Source organism: Rana temporaria, chromosome 4 (assembly GCF_905171775.1).
Source record: "Rana temporaria chromosome 4, aRanTem1.1, whole genome shotgun sequence".
NCBI lineage: Eukaryota > Metazoa > Chordata > Amphibia > Anura > Ranidae > Rana > Rana temporaria.
In genome coordinates, this window is record NC_053492.1 from 221,940,815 (window position 1) to 221,955,572 (window position 14,758).

The following is a 14,758-nucleotide window of genomic DNA, read 5'->3' on the forward strand; positions in this document are numbered from 1 at the left end:
TATAACAAATTGGAACATGACCCTCTTCCCCTGCATCAAGAAACTGCCTATAGAATGAATGCTCAGTATGTTATGAAAGGAATTATTTTTTATTATTAACCAGGTTGTGACCCTGGATTTGATCGAATCCATCCATTACCCTCCATCCAGGCAATATTGTCCAGGGAGGTGGCCAGGTCACTACAGAGCATGGAATTGGAAGAGGCACAAACAGAGCACTCGCTTTGCTCTGCTGTATCTATTAAATTAATGCACAGACTAGCACTTGGTTGCAAATCTCTCCCATTAAATGCATTGAGCCTTTTGCAATTTACAAATAGGAAGGGAAGTCTGTGTGCAGATGGAATTCCCTATTGCTTTATAAGACATACTTTGCTCATAGTTTCAAAATGTAGTCAACCGTTCAAATATCCTTAGAGAATTCAGATGCTGGATAAATGGAAAGTGAAGACAATCAAATCAAACACATGAGTGCACAGAGCATGGCATGCATTGTTTAGAAATTGCAAGCCTCCCAGCATTCAGAGGGTTAAGAATGCTATTCGAGCAAGCTTTTTCTGCACAATGCATCATTTTAGAGTCCCTGGCTCAGCCTTCCTCCCAACCTAAACAAAGCAAGAACAAATACAATGCTAATTGTAGCCTTGCTGAGAAAATTGCTATTGTTTTCCAGGCAGACAGACAGTGGTATGAAGGTTGATGAGTGTTTTCATTCTAGCCCTGTATCAATTAATCTGCAGAAGGGTCATGCTGACAACTCTTAGGACAGTTGCAGTTCCTATGGCTGTATTATTATTTATCGTGAATGTGAGAGAGGGTCAGATTCCCTCCTGAATTCCATCACTATTTTCAATGCTCATCATGTGTGTACTTTCCTAATACTCTAATATGGCAATCTTGCAGCTCCTCCCTGATCCCATCCTCAATCAAGTCATCATGTTGATCTCATACATCTATCACTTGCTTGCAGAGCATTAGTAAGAGCAGTCGTCAATAAATGATTTCCCTCCACAGGTTTTCAGTGAATCGAATCCCCTGTATATCCACTTTGTGCTGCACTGTCTCCAGCCCTGGGGATTTAAATGGTTAAGAGCTATGATCTCAATCGGTGTGCTTTCTGTGTCCCTTTTTCCCAGAGCTGCTCTTAACAGTCGGCAATAATCAGCCTAGTGGTGGGGAATAAGAGTAGAAAAAAAAAAAGAAACTCTCAGACTGAGAAAATAAAAAGAAATTGGGGACCTGCCTGATTTGAGCAGCTCTGTGACATGTATTTTCAGTCCTGTACTGAAACTGACACGCTCACACTGTTCCAGTGTCTGTCTCTACCCCCCTGCATTGCTTCTTCTCACAGCATTCAAGCAGCTCCCTCCCTCGCCAGACAAGGATTATTGTAGTAGCTAGCTCTCCCATTATCAATACTTTAAAGGAAAAAAAAATAGAAGAAAGGAAGAGAATTTTTCACCAAAAGACCCTTACTCCTGCTAGCAAGAGTATAACATTAAGTGAAGCTGACATAGAGGCACATACGCAGGCTCACTGCTTCTGTGCTTCTCCTTCCTTTCCCTCTTGTCCTCTGTAATCTGAACATTTAAACAGATTTCTCCAGCATCAGCTAAGGATTTTTTCAACCTCAGAGGGAAGGAAAAAAAGACGTAAGAATAACCAAATCAGCAGCACCAGCCTCCTCTTTCTACTCATCATCAGCATCCGATAGCTACAGTATTCCTCTGCCTGCCTGGCCACTGGATTGTCATGTTGGACTTTCTTTTCTCTCAGCCTTCAATCAAAACTGCATCATTGCCTCACTTTCTGTAATTCTGCAAGGTTTCAGGGAGGGGGAGATATTGTTGTGGTTTGTAAAGAAAAGCCCACTGGGATTTCATTGCTATTCTATGGAAGGATTCGTATTCTGATTTCAACGTGATCAAGACAAAATGGGAGTGAGGGATTCTGACGAAAAGGAGGATTTCCTTCGGTGCTTTTGGAACGTGTGTCTGTGCTAGTGTTCTACAGAGATAGCCACAGATTTGGATTGCAAGGTAAGGCTCAAATGTGTCTACTTCCTGACCTGTCTTATAAGGGTTTGCTTCCATTAGTCAGAGGTTGGGCATTACAGAAACAGACTGCAGGTTCAGAGAATTCCAATCTACATGAATATAGCACAAAATAAAGCTAAACGCCATCTGCGGCTCTAAAAGTTAGGCAACTACCTGTATTATAGGCTAATGTAGAGCACATTTCCTTTAGGTGCATCATGCAATGTGTTGTTAGTGAGAAGCGTACAATATGCTTCTCAGTTCTTCACACCTTTAGGAACTACAGAACATCCCATTGTATACCTATCTGGATTGAAGAGGTTAATAGGAAGTTAAAATAAAGAACATCTTTGCTTGTCTCTGATGTAAAAATTAGGTAGTGGAGCCAAGGCGCCGTCTATGTTTCGATAACATAGTGGCACTTGGAAAAAAATCTGTTTGGGGAATATCCAAACTAAAATGCCTGTTTGTTTTCTCTAGATAAACTATTTCTGACAAAATGGGAGATGCTCTGTGTTCCAGGGAGACGACAGCTGAATCTCTTTAAAGGAAAGAGGCGGGTGGCAAGATCGGCTTAGCTGCCTCTTGTGATCCGTTGAGAATAATTAAACATCTCTGGACAGTTTAAAAACCCAAGGGGATGATTTGCTAGTGAAAACATGGGTAAACATTTCACGATTGCCACATCTTTAAGTGTAATCCTCGCTAATATGGCTGGAAGAAGAAAGTAGATGCAACAAAATTCAGGTGGCAACTAGTCTTTATCCACTTTGTTTTTTTTATGATCCAGAATTTCTGAGATTTGGTGACTGATTTGATCATTTAGATAGTGTCACGTTGGCACTCAACGCCTACACTATCCTGAATGACACTGCGCAGAACTGCATTGCATGCAAGAGGGAAAATACAAGGGAACTGTTGTCTTCTGCCATTTCATGCATGTTTCCCAACATCCTTGATTTAAAGATGCCATCGCAACTAATGTGAAATACAGATTCAATTTACGATCCACATTGGAGAAGAAATATTCTCTGTTCCTATGGAAATCTGCTGCTCTTAGTACGGCTAATAGGCAGCTCTTAGACCACTCGGAAGTCATAGACTTTAATGTAAGGATTTTTTTTTCTATTTGTCTGTCAATCTAGTCCTTTATTTAACCTGACACCTAAAATAATCCCTGGAAGACAGCTATAAAAGATATATAGAGCAGATGTGATAAACAGCTTTGTTCCTTTTTATGCATGAGGACACAGTCAGAGACAGACAAACTCAATGCCTAGATGTCTCTTTCCTGAGTGATACAGGAGCATACTAACAGGCTAATACTTAGATTTAACTTTGACCTGAAGTAAAAGCTTGGCGATCCTTTTTCTTTTCTCTCATTCATAAGCAACTTTGACTTTGATTGGACATGACTTCTTTCATGTTCACTTTTAGACGTGGGCACTAAGAGTTAAAAGTAATCAATGTCTGGATGTCAATGTGCTTATTATCTACCTAAGGAAGGCAGAAAATGATAGAAGTCATTTGTATGCAGTTTTCGATAGAGGAAATGAATGCAACATGGCTTTGGTTATGGAAGAGCACATCTGCAAAATCACATAAAGCTGTGGCAGACAATATGTTCAGAAGTAATTAACTGCTTGATTTCTACCTAAGTGCACTACTTTTGGGTGTTAAACAGTGGTCTCATTAGCATTTGCTCCATGCAGAGTAATTAATTCACAGAAGCACTCTATCCCAAGAGCTTATGACATTGTAGATTGCATTTCATGGGTACGTGTGTGGAGCTGAATCTGGAGTGTGTTTGCACTCAGGTAGCCATCAGTGTCAATTTGCTAATATATACTATACTATCACCTAAGCAATCGGAGCAGCCTATCTTTTTATAGAATGCATATCTGTATATACTTGCTTAGTGTACATTGGCAAGGGAATTTTAACCTTGTAAAAGAACGCTTGTTCACACTACAATGTGCTGCAATGCTTATATATATATATATATATATATATATATATATATATATTAGAGTAAATCTAGGTGCTCTAAACGTCTAGCATACCAGTGCAAGTATTTTAATTGCAGAGAAAAACATATACAGTAACTGTACAGAAGCTTAATTCAGTTTGCATAAAATGCCACATGGTTTTGGTTTATTTATTAGATGTTTCCTCTGACATGGGGCTTGTCTATTCATTATTTACATAGATGTAGCTTTATAATTAACAAAGTAATGTTTTATGAAATATTATTCTAGACTTTAAAAAAAATGATATGATGTGAATGTCCACATGGTGGCACTGTTTGCACACGATTAAATCAATCCCATGCATTGAAAAAAAAAAATTATATATATATAAATATATATATATACTCGCCCTTCTTTTTGAAAAGGTTTATTTTTAAGCTAGCCTGAGTCTTGAAAACAGCTGTCTAGAATATTGTCAGGGGCCCTATTTTCAAATGCTTGCAGAATTCAACTTGCATTTTGATTTTAATTTGTTTTCTACAGGCCAAATGACATAGGATGAAGGCTGTTCGTAATTTGTTGATTTATATATTTTCCACCTATCTACTGGTTATGTTTGGTTTTAATTCTGCCCAAGACTTCTGGTGTTCAACATTGGTCAAAGGAGTCATTTATGGATCGTATTCGATAAGTGAAATGTTTCCCAAAAACTTTACCAACTGCACCTGGACGTTGGAAAACCCAGATCCAACCAAATATAGTATCTACCTGAAATTTTCCAAAAAGGACTTCAGCTGCTCAAACTTTTCTCTTTTGGCTTATCAGTTTGATCATTTCTCATATGAGAAAATTCAGGATCTCTTGAGGAACAACAATTCTATCATGCAGTTGTGCAATACAAGGAATGCCTTTGTATTTCTGCATTATGATAAAAATTTCATCCAGCTACGTCGGATATACCCAATTGATTATGTTGGATTACATAAAAGGGAAGAAGACCAAAAATCCTTTTTGGAGTTTCTGGTATTAAACAAAGTGAGCCCTAGTCAGTTTGGCTGTCATGTCCTGTGCACTTGGTTGGAGAACTGCTTGAAACTGGAAAATGGGAAAACAGAGCTTTGCGGAATTATGTACACAAAATGCACTTGTCCCCAGCACTTGGGAGAATGGGGAATAGATGACCAGTCTTTGGTTTCTTTAAACAATGTTATATTACCCCTAAATGAGCAGACGGAAGGCTGTCTGACCCAGGAGCTCCAAGCCACACAGGTCTGCAACCTTTCAAAGGAAGCAAAACGCCCACCCAAAGAAGGTAGGTGTCAAATTTTATCACCACAGTCAAATTTCTATAGGAACCAAATGCAGATATCACTATGACAAACCATACTGCAAGGGGTACATTGGTTGTCATGCTTTCTTCTTTTATATCCAGTAATGATCACCTTCCTATCTGTACTTATTTCAGTCAGTGGTCTCAATAAACGTCATTTTACCTCTTATTAGATGCAGAAAGTATTATGTGCAAAACATGGTAATACGTGCATGTCATAATTCCATATATGCATCCCGTTTAAGTCATTTTTTGTAATAGATGTGGACATTTGATATGAGATCTCCATTGCAGACTTCAGTGCTGTGCTAAAATCACACATGGCTCTAATACTAATGTCTGCATGAGAGCAAAGCAATCTAAATAGTATGTCTCACATCCATAGAGAGATAAGGTAATTAATGAGTTCCAGGTACAATGATTTCACACTCCATGCTCTTACATCTTTTCAATTCATTTGCTTTATAGTGCCCCTTTTTAACATTCTGCATTCCACAGGGATGTGTGACATTACAGACTTGCAATGACATAGGTATCCCAAAGAACTAAATGAGTCAAACTGGAGCATTTAACTAAAATTAATACCTCATGTTGAGCTTATATTAACTAAATGCATTGTATTTTCATCATAAATGGCAATGAGCTAGTATCCCTCACATTAGAAGCAGTGTGCTACTGTTTTGGTGAAGTGCTGGTCAATTATTCTATCTGCGTGTACTATGAAACATATGGGGGAGATAGGGATTCATTTTGCAGCTTAAATGCCTTATCTTTTTTTTTTTACCTCTTTTATCTCTTTTTACCACACTGCACTATGAAAAGCATGGATTGAGGGAAGCAGCCATTGTATTTGTTTCTTGGCATTCAGCACTGTCATTCTTTCATTTATTTGATGATAAATAGTTCTTGTTTTTATTCATGTTATCTATTGTGAAGCCACGGGTAAATACAAAGCCAGATTCAGTAAACAGTGAAGAGAGCAATGTGCAATGAGCTGTTACTCTTAGCAACCAATCAGCATTCACCTTGTTGAAGCCAGACCTGTACATTATGGGTTGTAACTGGTTGCTATGACTACTGCACTTTGCAACCAGCACTCTGTTCCTTGCAATATTTTACTGAAAAGGCCTAATGTTGTCACAAGAGATTGTTTGTGGATTTAGTTTAAAACATGTAAGGCCTGTCCAAAGCTAACATTTAAAGCAAGGATAAGGGGACCAAGTAACACTTGTAGAGTAAACTTGCTTGCTGTTTAACAACCCTGTATCATTTCATTAATTATTTGATTGTTTTCTTAATTATCAAACCAACAGAGAGTAGCATGAACTTTACTGAAAACATTTCATACCATATACTTAACTATTGCAACATTACCCACCATCCCACTGCTATTAGTATGCAGTCTAGGTCATCCAAATATCATTCATTTAAAGATACATGAACAAGTTGAGTAAAAAAAAAGAAGCAGAATGTGCAGTAGTAATTTGATATACTGTATGCTTCCATTTGTAGCAAGCAGTGGTGGATGATCTTGTATGTAGTAAGCCAAAAATCCATTCATTTGAATGTACCTCTATAAATATATAATCATCACCAGCTGATCAGAGAGGCAAAAAAAATGAAAGGGGGGGAGGGGAGTCAACTGAAGGAAGTAGAGACTTACTTGAAAAAATTAAAACCTGAAAAATCCACAATATTAGACCACATGAACAAACCATAGTGGCTATAGTTGCTCCTACATACCTTTTTTTTAAACCTTACTCACAATTTTATTGCATACATGGTGGTACACCTGACATACATCGGGTCACAATATGCATAAAATGACACATCTTATATGTGGCTTTAAAGAAAATATAATGCATCTTGAAATCTGTGAAATCCACATATCCACCATCCAGGATTTATATGTGTACACAAATGCCCCATGGAGTCCAACACATGCAGCTTTGCAATGGAATTGGCTGTAGGTGTTTTTTGGACATACAAACCTTTTTTTATACTGCATGGCCTATAGTGTATTTTCTCTTACAAAGATCTAAATAAGAATTGCAATGTATTTTTTGTTATCATTATTATTATTTTCAGTGTCCATTTAAACATAGAAAACTTTACCTGTTGCTTTCAAAGAGACATAATGGATAAACATTTCATAGAGTATTACAAAGTCTAACATGTATGCCAAAGTGTAATCAGCAGTCATTGAAAATAAAATAGAATACTGCTGGTGAGATTAATGAAAGCCCCAAGGCTGTATGAGGCAGTATCACCTTCAGTCCCTTGATTATAATGGACAGATGAACTATATCTTTTCTAGATTGCAATGAATAATCTGCATTGCTTTAAAAGGCATGGATTGAGTGCCAGTCTCAAAGAACTTTATAACATTTCAACACTTGCAGGAAGAATACAGACTGATTTAAATTTCTAAAGAGAAAACCCTGAAATATATCATTAAATATTTAGACCATGGAGAATACAAGAATAAGTGTAATGATGATGAGCTATGGGGATAGTTTGGTCAAGTAATAGTCTAGTATGCAATTATATGCAGTTCCTTATTAAAAAAAAATACCCATAAGCTTTACTAGTGAGTAGATTTGTGCATGCCTTGAACCCTAATTCAGAATGTGACAACTTAAGGAGTTAGTTCATATCAATGCTTACATTAATCTATGTTGTGTTGACATGTTGAGTTTTTAACAGACTCTATAAGAGCTGATTCAAAAGAGGGTGACTTTCTCTGTATACTGCTACACAATGGTGCTGAGTTACTAAAGAAGTGTGGGATAAGGCAACATGAATTTTGTCATATCAGCTATCATCAGATATTATAATGAGGTTGTGTACGCCAAAATCATCCAGTCATGTGGAAGGCAAACTCCACTACATTATTGTATAGCCAAAGTGAACATACTTAACCCCGCCGTGGTTGGTCGACTGAAGGTGCTGTTCTCTTGGTAAATGTATTATTTAGTGATTTGGTAAATAAGGTAAATTAGGTTTACATTATTCATTCTATCATGTGCTAACAAAAAAAATAAAAAAAAGTGTTTTACCTTGTGATATACTAACATTCACTGTTAAAAGTGACCATTCACTTATTAAACAGTTACTATCCCTCTAGTAAATCAACCCCAATGTGCTGTCTTGAGCCCATGCATTTTTCTTTACTGTAAAGTGCAATAAAATACACAACACATCTGGTATACTTTAGTCCTTTAGGCCAAATCCCTAATACAATTAGTTATTACATTTAGCAATCAAATGAACTATGAAATGGTGGCCATGAAAAAACACAAGATACAATATGAATTTTCTAGAAGGAACATCCCATTTAATAATAAATATTAGGGGTGCTGTAAAAAAGTATTCTACACTCTTAAAAGACAAAAAAAAAAGCATAAATAAAACATATTATTACACTTGCATTGCACTTTGCATGCATTAACTATATTGTGGGCCCCACATTTTACCCGTCAGTTCCCCAGAAATAGGTGTATTGATAATATAAGCTGAAAAAGGACTACAGAGCCTTTTTATGAATACTTGTTCAGGCCACAACATGGTTTCTTTCACTGTGCATTGGTGATTTAGGGGCCTTGAGGGTATTATATCAGAAGGCCATTGAGTGGTAAAACAACATGTATTTTTTTAGAAAAAAGTGGTAGTATATTTAGTAGTAAGGCCTCATACACACAGGCATCAAACTGAGGCTCAAACTGAGGCTCCTGTGTTGGGTGCTATCCAGTGCCTGAAGCCAGAGGATGGCATTGAGTAAAATGGCCCAATACACATGAGTGCTCATGCATTGCTGTGTTCTGTGACTCGGTTATATGAATGGTCCATGCAGCTTGCTAGAGGTGATGATGTGGCATTCATTCACTCCAATGGCTCCCTTGTGTAGGGATGCACAGATGAGGAAGATAACATTTGAAATCATTATGGCAGTATGATCAAAGCAACCAATCCAATTTCCAAATCCACTGTATTTTTAAATTGAAGTGGATTTCCTTTTCTTCATTCAGTAAAAAATAAGCCTCATAGTGCATGTTTACAGGTTAATAAAAAAATGAATACTAGGTACTTATTCATAGGAAATCTCTAGTGTGATTGCATGTGATCTACAACAACCTTTTTGCTATAAGAACATGGTGACTGTTGCACTTGCTACTATATGAAATGATTAATGTAATACAAATAAAATATCCCTGAATATGCCAGCAGTACAATGTATTGCTTTTTTGGTAGTGGACATTACTTGATAGTGGGAAGGAAAATGTTGTTTGTCAATATGTTTAATGATGATTAGCAATGTACAGACAGTGGATCTCGGTTGTTCACCCTCTGTGGTTGTTAAGGTCCTCCCTGGAATTAAAGCAGCTTTCTGCATTAATTGCTGCAGTTATTTGTGAGCAGTTTCATTATAAATAATTGGCTCTTTAACCTCCCCGTTGGGAGGCTTAGACACATCTTTGCTTCTTCTTTACATGACTGATCATTCCACGAGGCTGCAGCAGCTCAAATCAGACTGAATGCACCACTTCATGCAAATGCACAATTTATAACTCCCAAAGGTTTAAATGCCATCTGACATTTTACAAAAGTATGCATTGTGCTTATAGTCATGTGAGTTCTAACAGTATGAACAAATATAATTTTATTGTGAATAAAAAATCCAGATATTTGTTGGTGTGCTCGGCTATGAGATTATAGAAATAAAAATAGACGTTTTTAGCATGGTTTAAACATTGCTACTCATTTTCTGCAAATTACATTAGAGGCAAGATGCATATACTGTAGATGTAAAGATGCATTATACAGATTATAGAGAAGGATTAACTGATAGGAATTTTATTGGATATTATTTGTGGCTGGAATTGTGCATTTAGAAATACATTTTGGCAGTAAAAGTCATGCAGTCATATGACCATCATCTAATCATAACATGCATGAGAGCACTAGCTCAGGTCAGCATTTTTTAAGCTTACCTTAAAATTGCACAGCAACAAAAATGATATATATATATATATATATATATATATATATATATATATATATATATATATATATATATATATATATATATATATATATATATATATATATATAAATGAATGAGTGACTTGTATAGCGCTCCACATGCAAACTGAATCACCTCTAGGCGCTTTTTGTGGCCAGTGTCTTCCTGGCTAGTGCAGTCATTTACCCCGTAGGATCTCGACCCGCTTGGGACACACAGTCATACACACACATATATACTGGCCCAATTTGGACAGGATCCAATCAACCTACCAGCATGTCCTTGGAGTGTGGGAGGAAACCAGAGTACCCGGAGTAAACCCACGCAGACACAGGGAGAACATGCAAACTCCAGGCAGATGGTGTCGTGGTTGTGATTTGAACCAGCGACCCTTTTGCTGCTAGGTGAAAGTGCTAACCACTACACCACTGTGCTGCCCTATATATATATATATATATATATATATATATATATATATATATATATATATATATATATCTTCCAATGACTGACCCTCTATTATTGCTGTGAGTGCTGAAAGGCAAAATCTGACTGGCCGCTCTGCCTTGTTCAATTGTTAAATACAAACAGTGGTGTACATTTACTGACACCTGAAAAATATCAATTTTGTATGCTGTAAAATATGACAAAAGCTGTTTTAAACCAAATGAAAGAGTAATAAACAACAGGCAGTGTTAATAAGTACACATTGTCAAATTTGAGCGGATATTACAATAACCTGTTATAATAAAACCTGGTTAATGCCAATGCTGGAAAGCAACTTGCAACATCCTAAAGGCAAGTACAAGACTTTATTATGAGAGCCTAATTACAAGGTGATCTTAACTAGTTAAGACATCCCTGTCTGACTATCATCAGTATATTCCACAGAGACATGTTTATTTGAAGGTACATCACAAAAGGCATTTTCAAATATCTATAATGAATACATTAACATTGATATTTATAATGGCTTTGGAAGAGTGAGTTTGCAATTGATTCATGGAAACTACATTAGAGAGTGTAATAGAGGCTGCAGAACACACAGTTGCTGATCCAGAAAAAGGCATATGCCAGAAATCACATTACTGATAGATATTAGGTTGAGAAATGCTCCCTTAGCCCAACATGTGCGCTCTCATCAGAAACAAGCTTCCGCATATGTCTTCCCATTAAAATTCATAGTGTGTGCCATTCCCTTTGCATGACATTTAGCCATAAAACTAATAACCAATCTCCTGAATGTGAGGTAAGGATGAGATTATCTGGTTTGTTTGCTATGTTTACCATTTCTTGAAGGAAGGCATGTTGTTGGTAGATACTGAATTTATATCAGAATATAGAATACTGTTTTCAAGGAAGAACAGAATGCATGGGATAAGCATATTTGTAGCCATCGTCTGTGCAGATCAGCCATTTACAGAGTGCTACAGTGCTTTTAATGTTTACAAAATTCTTATCACATCATGTTTGAATATATTCCACTATGTAAATAATACTATACATTTCCGTAATTTAAAAAGAAATGCCACACAAATGTTTAAACATGCACTTTTCACAGTATACACCTGTATAGTATATTAAAGTAAACATGTTATGAAAGAAATATACAGGCTGTCATTGGCTACATTATTTTGAAAATACTACTTTTTTGACTGTTTGCTAATCCTTCGAATTCTATGCTTTCTGAAGTGATGACCTGCAATAAATATCCAAAACAGTCAGACTAAAGTGAAATACTTTTGACTGTATATTTGTTGTAGGTCAGTGTATCAAACTACTGAAGCAAGAGAGTCAGTATGATAGCCAGGCAGCTTGAATTTTCATGTGACAGGTCATACATGAAAGCTTCCGTGTACCTTTTGTGGAGATTTCCTGTATTTAAAACATATTTTGCTTTTGGTAATATAACTAATACATATTATAAGCTTATAAAGACTAATACATGTGATGTATGTGAATTAGGGTGTACATGACATGCACATGCATACTCATGTTACAATGTTTAATGCAGCCTGCACTCAATTTTCATTCATTAAAGTGCATTGGAGCCCATCCATTTTTGAAGGCTGCCTTATACCACAAGATTTAACTTGCCTCAACACACACAAATGCATGTGTATAGGCCCTTTTATAATAGCCCATAATACCCATTAAACATGTGATTGTTTACCTCCCAGTGACAGTGGCAGTCTCCTCTAGTGTTTATCCTCCTCTCGGCTAAAACCCCATAAACTTGAACTGAGCTGTGCTCAGTGTTGTAGTACTTGTTGTTGGAGTACTTAGTTCTACAGTGATGGCCAGAAGCCAACAATGGCCTGGATGAAGGAGAGTAAACACTGGAAGAGTCTGCTGCCATCAAACAGAGATAATTAAGCCTTACATGAGGAGTGTTTGAGTTGGACTAGGTTGTGGGTTATGGAGGGAGGTCTTATGGGATTTTGTATTAAAATATCTGATATGTTGGTAATGTTGGCCAACACATGTTTCTGTTTTTGGAGCAATAACTGAGACTAAGACAAGTCAATGTTATACTCTCTGGTTTATTGGAGTAATGGGGTTTTTGTGTCAGAGAACAATAAACAATACATTTTGGGTAAAGAAAGGTTCTTCAAAGTTTGAAAAACCCTTGCAATGTTGAAATTAAAGCACATTATCACGGCTCTGTGCTGTTGGTGCTGTTCATATACCCTTTTCTTTTCTGTCATACATTTGCTACTAATGTTCTGCTCTTAGGACAGGTTACCAAGGAAGCAGTACAGAATTGAATTAAAAGGGATTTTCCTGCTAAGTTATAGGAAACCAATCTAGTCCAAGAAATTAGGGATTTGAGAAGAAGAATGTAAAACAAGCTTGTTGCTTACTGATGTATTTCATTAATGTTCAACATTTGGTTCACCAGGTGGTCCTGCCACAGTGTTAGGTAGCAGTGTCTCACATGTATGTGGCTTGACTTTTATTTATATGTCTTCGAGGCAAAGGAAACTTTTTTGCATCCCACTATATTCTTTTGTACATGCCAAACAGTGTGTTGATGGATTTGAGCTAGTAGTGTAATGTATAAAAATTTGTATAAAACATATTACCAGGTACACGGTGCCCCCACCTTAGAAGGCCTTTTTACAGTCTGTAATTGGCAACCGGCAACAACTGAAGTATAAGTTTGAAAACCATAAACTCACATAAAATGGTGCAGAGTGTTGCTCTTTGGATAGACAAATACACTGTAAGTACAGCTATGTGTACATATGTGTATATATATATATATATATATATATATATATATATATATATATATATATATATATATATATATATATATATATATATATATATACATACATATATATTTAGCTTATTAATATATTTGCATTTTTAGCAGTATATAAAATCTAATGTTGATAGTAAACTTGATAAAGTGTAAACACAAATATAAACAAATGTATTTTATATGAAATACATACATGCATTTCTTTTTTTTTTTATATATATTTCTTTGGACATTTTTTTTTTTTTACTATGTATTTAAAGTAAATTTATGCTCAAATTCCGATCACTGGTTTGTTTATGTTTTACGTTTGAATCTGTTTACTGAGGTTATTTGTAATGAGATACCAACAGAGATCAATCGCATGTCTCACATATACAGTTTCAGTAGTGGCATTCAGCATAGACATAAATATGGATTAGTAGCGCATCAGTTTCATAATAACAGCCAGAACATGACTCTGGCATCACTTTGTACACTGATAGAAATTATGATTGCAAAATCTTATGTAAGCATAAGTGTGCAGAACTGACCAGCTTGATCCTTCATCTCCCTTGATTGCGTATACAGTATATAAAGTGAAGAAATAGGTAGAAATAAGGAGACATGCATTAGTAGATGAGAAAACTGTACCGTGATGAAGGAAAACAAATACAATATTTTGTGTAACTGAAGGAGAGGAGGGGTAGGGGCAAATAGAAGGGGTTGGTCCTTTGCAGGGTTTATTGGTGTTTTAAATAACATTTTCTACCTAGCTAAGTAGAGGTTGTTTACTGGGGATATATAAGATATGACTTCAAATCACTATCTTCAACTTACTGTATAGTAACGATCTTTCTTAGTGACTCTACACAAGCAACACAGTGACAGAACAGTGCTGGTACAGATATTATTTAAATTATGAATTGTACTGTTAGAGGTAACTTAGCTAGAAAATAGAGACATCTGTCTGGGGTTGGGTATAAAGATAATAGAGTACCACAGGTGTTTATATGTTAGATATATGAAATACATTTATATGACAAACTCTTCCGGAGAGCTAGACATTTTGTGCCTGCTTAAACCCATCAAAAAGGATTCAACTGAAAGTACCTGTTGATGTCAACTATGAAGTGATGTTAACATCAAAGC

At 36.3% G+C, this 14,758-nt stretch overlaps 1 protein-coding gene across 4 annotated transcripts in view; it reads left to right on the forward strand.

Moving 5' to 3' along the window:
- The first annotated feature begins 1,313 nt into the window (after window positions 1-1,313).
- ADGRB3 (adhesion G protein-coupled receptor B3) overlaps window positions 1,314-14,758 on the forward strand; it is a 1,023,178-nt gene continuing 1,009,733 nt past the window's right edge. Inside the window, exons 1-2 of one of the 4 annotated variants that reach the window (XM_040349908.1) lie at window positions 1,314-2,039; window positions 4,550-5,318. In XM_040349908.1, coding sequence (XP_040205842.1) covers window positions 4,565-5,318 — 754 coding nt within the window. In that variant the 5' untranslated portion in view covers window positions 1,314-2,039; window positions 4,550-4,564. Of the gene's footprint in view, window positions 2,040-4,453; window positions 5,319-14,758 lie in introns of those variants that run through there. The other 3 variants (XM_040349906.1, XM_040349909.1, XM_040349907.1) reach the window with 3 other exon arrangements.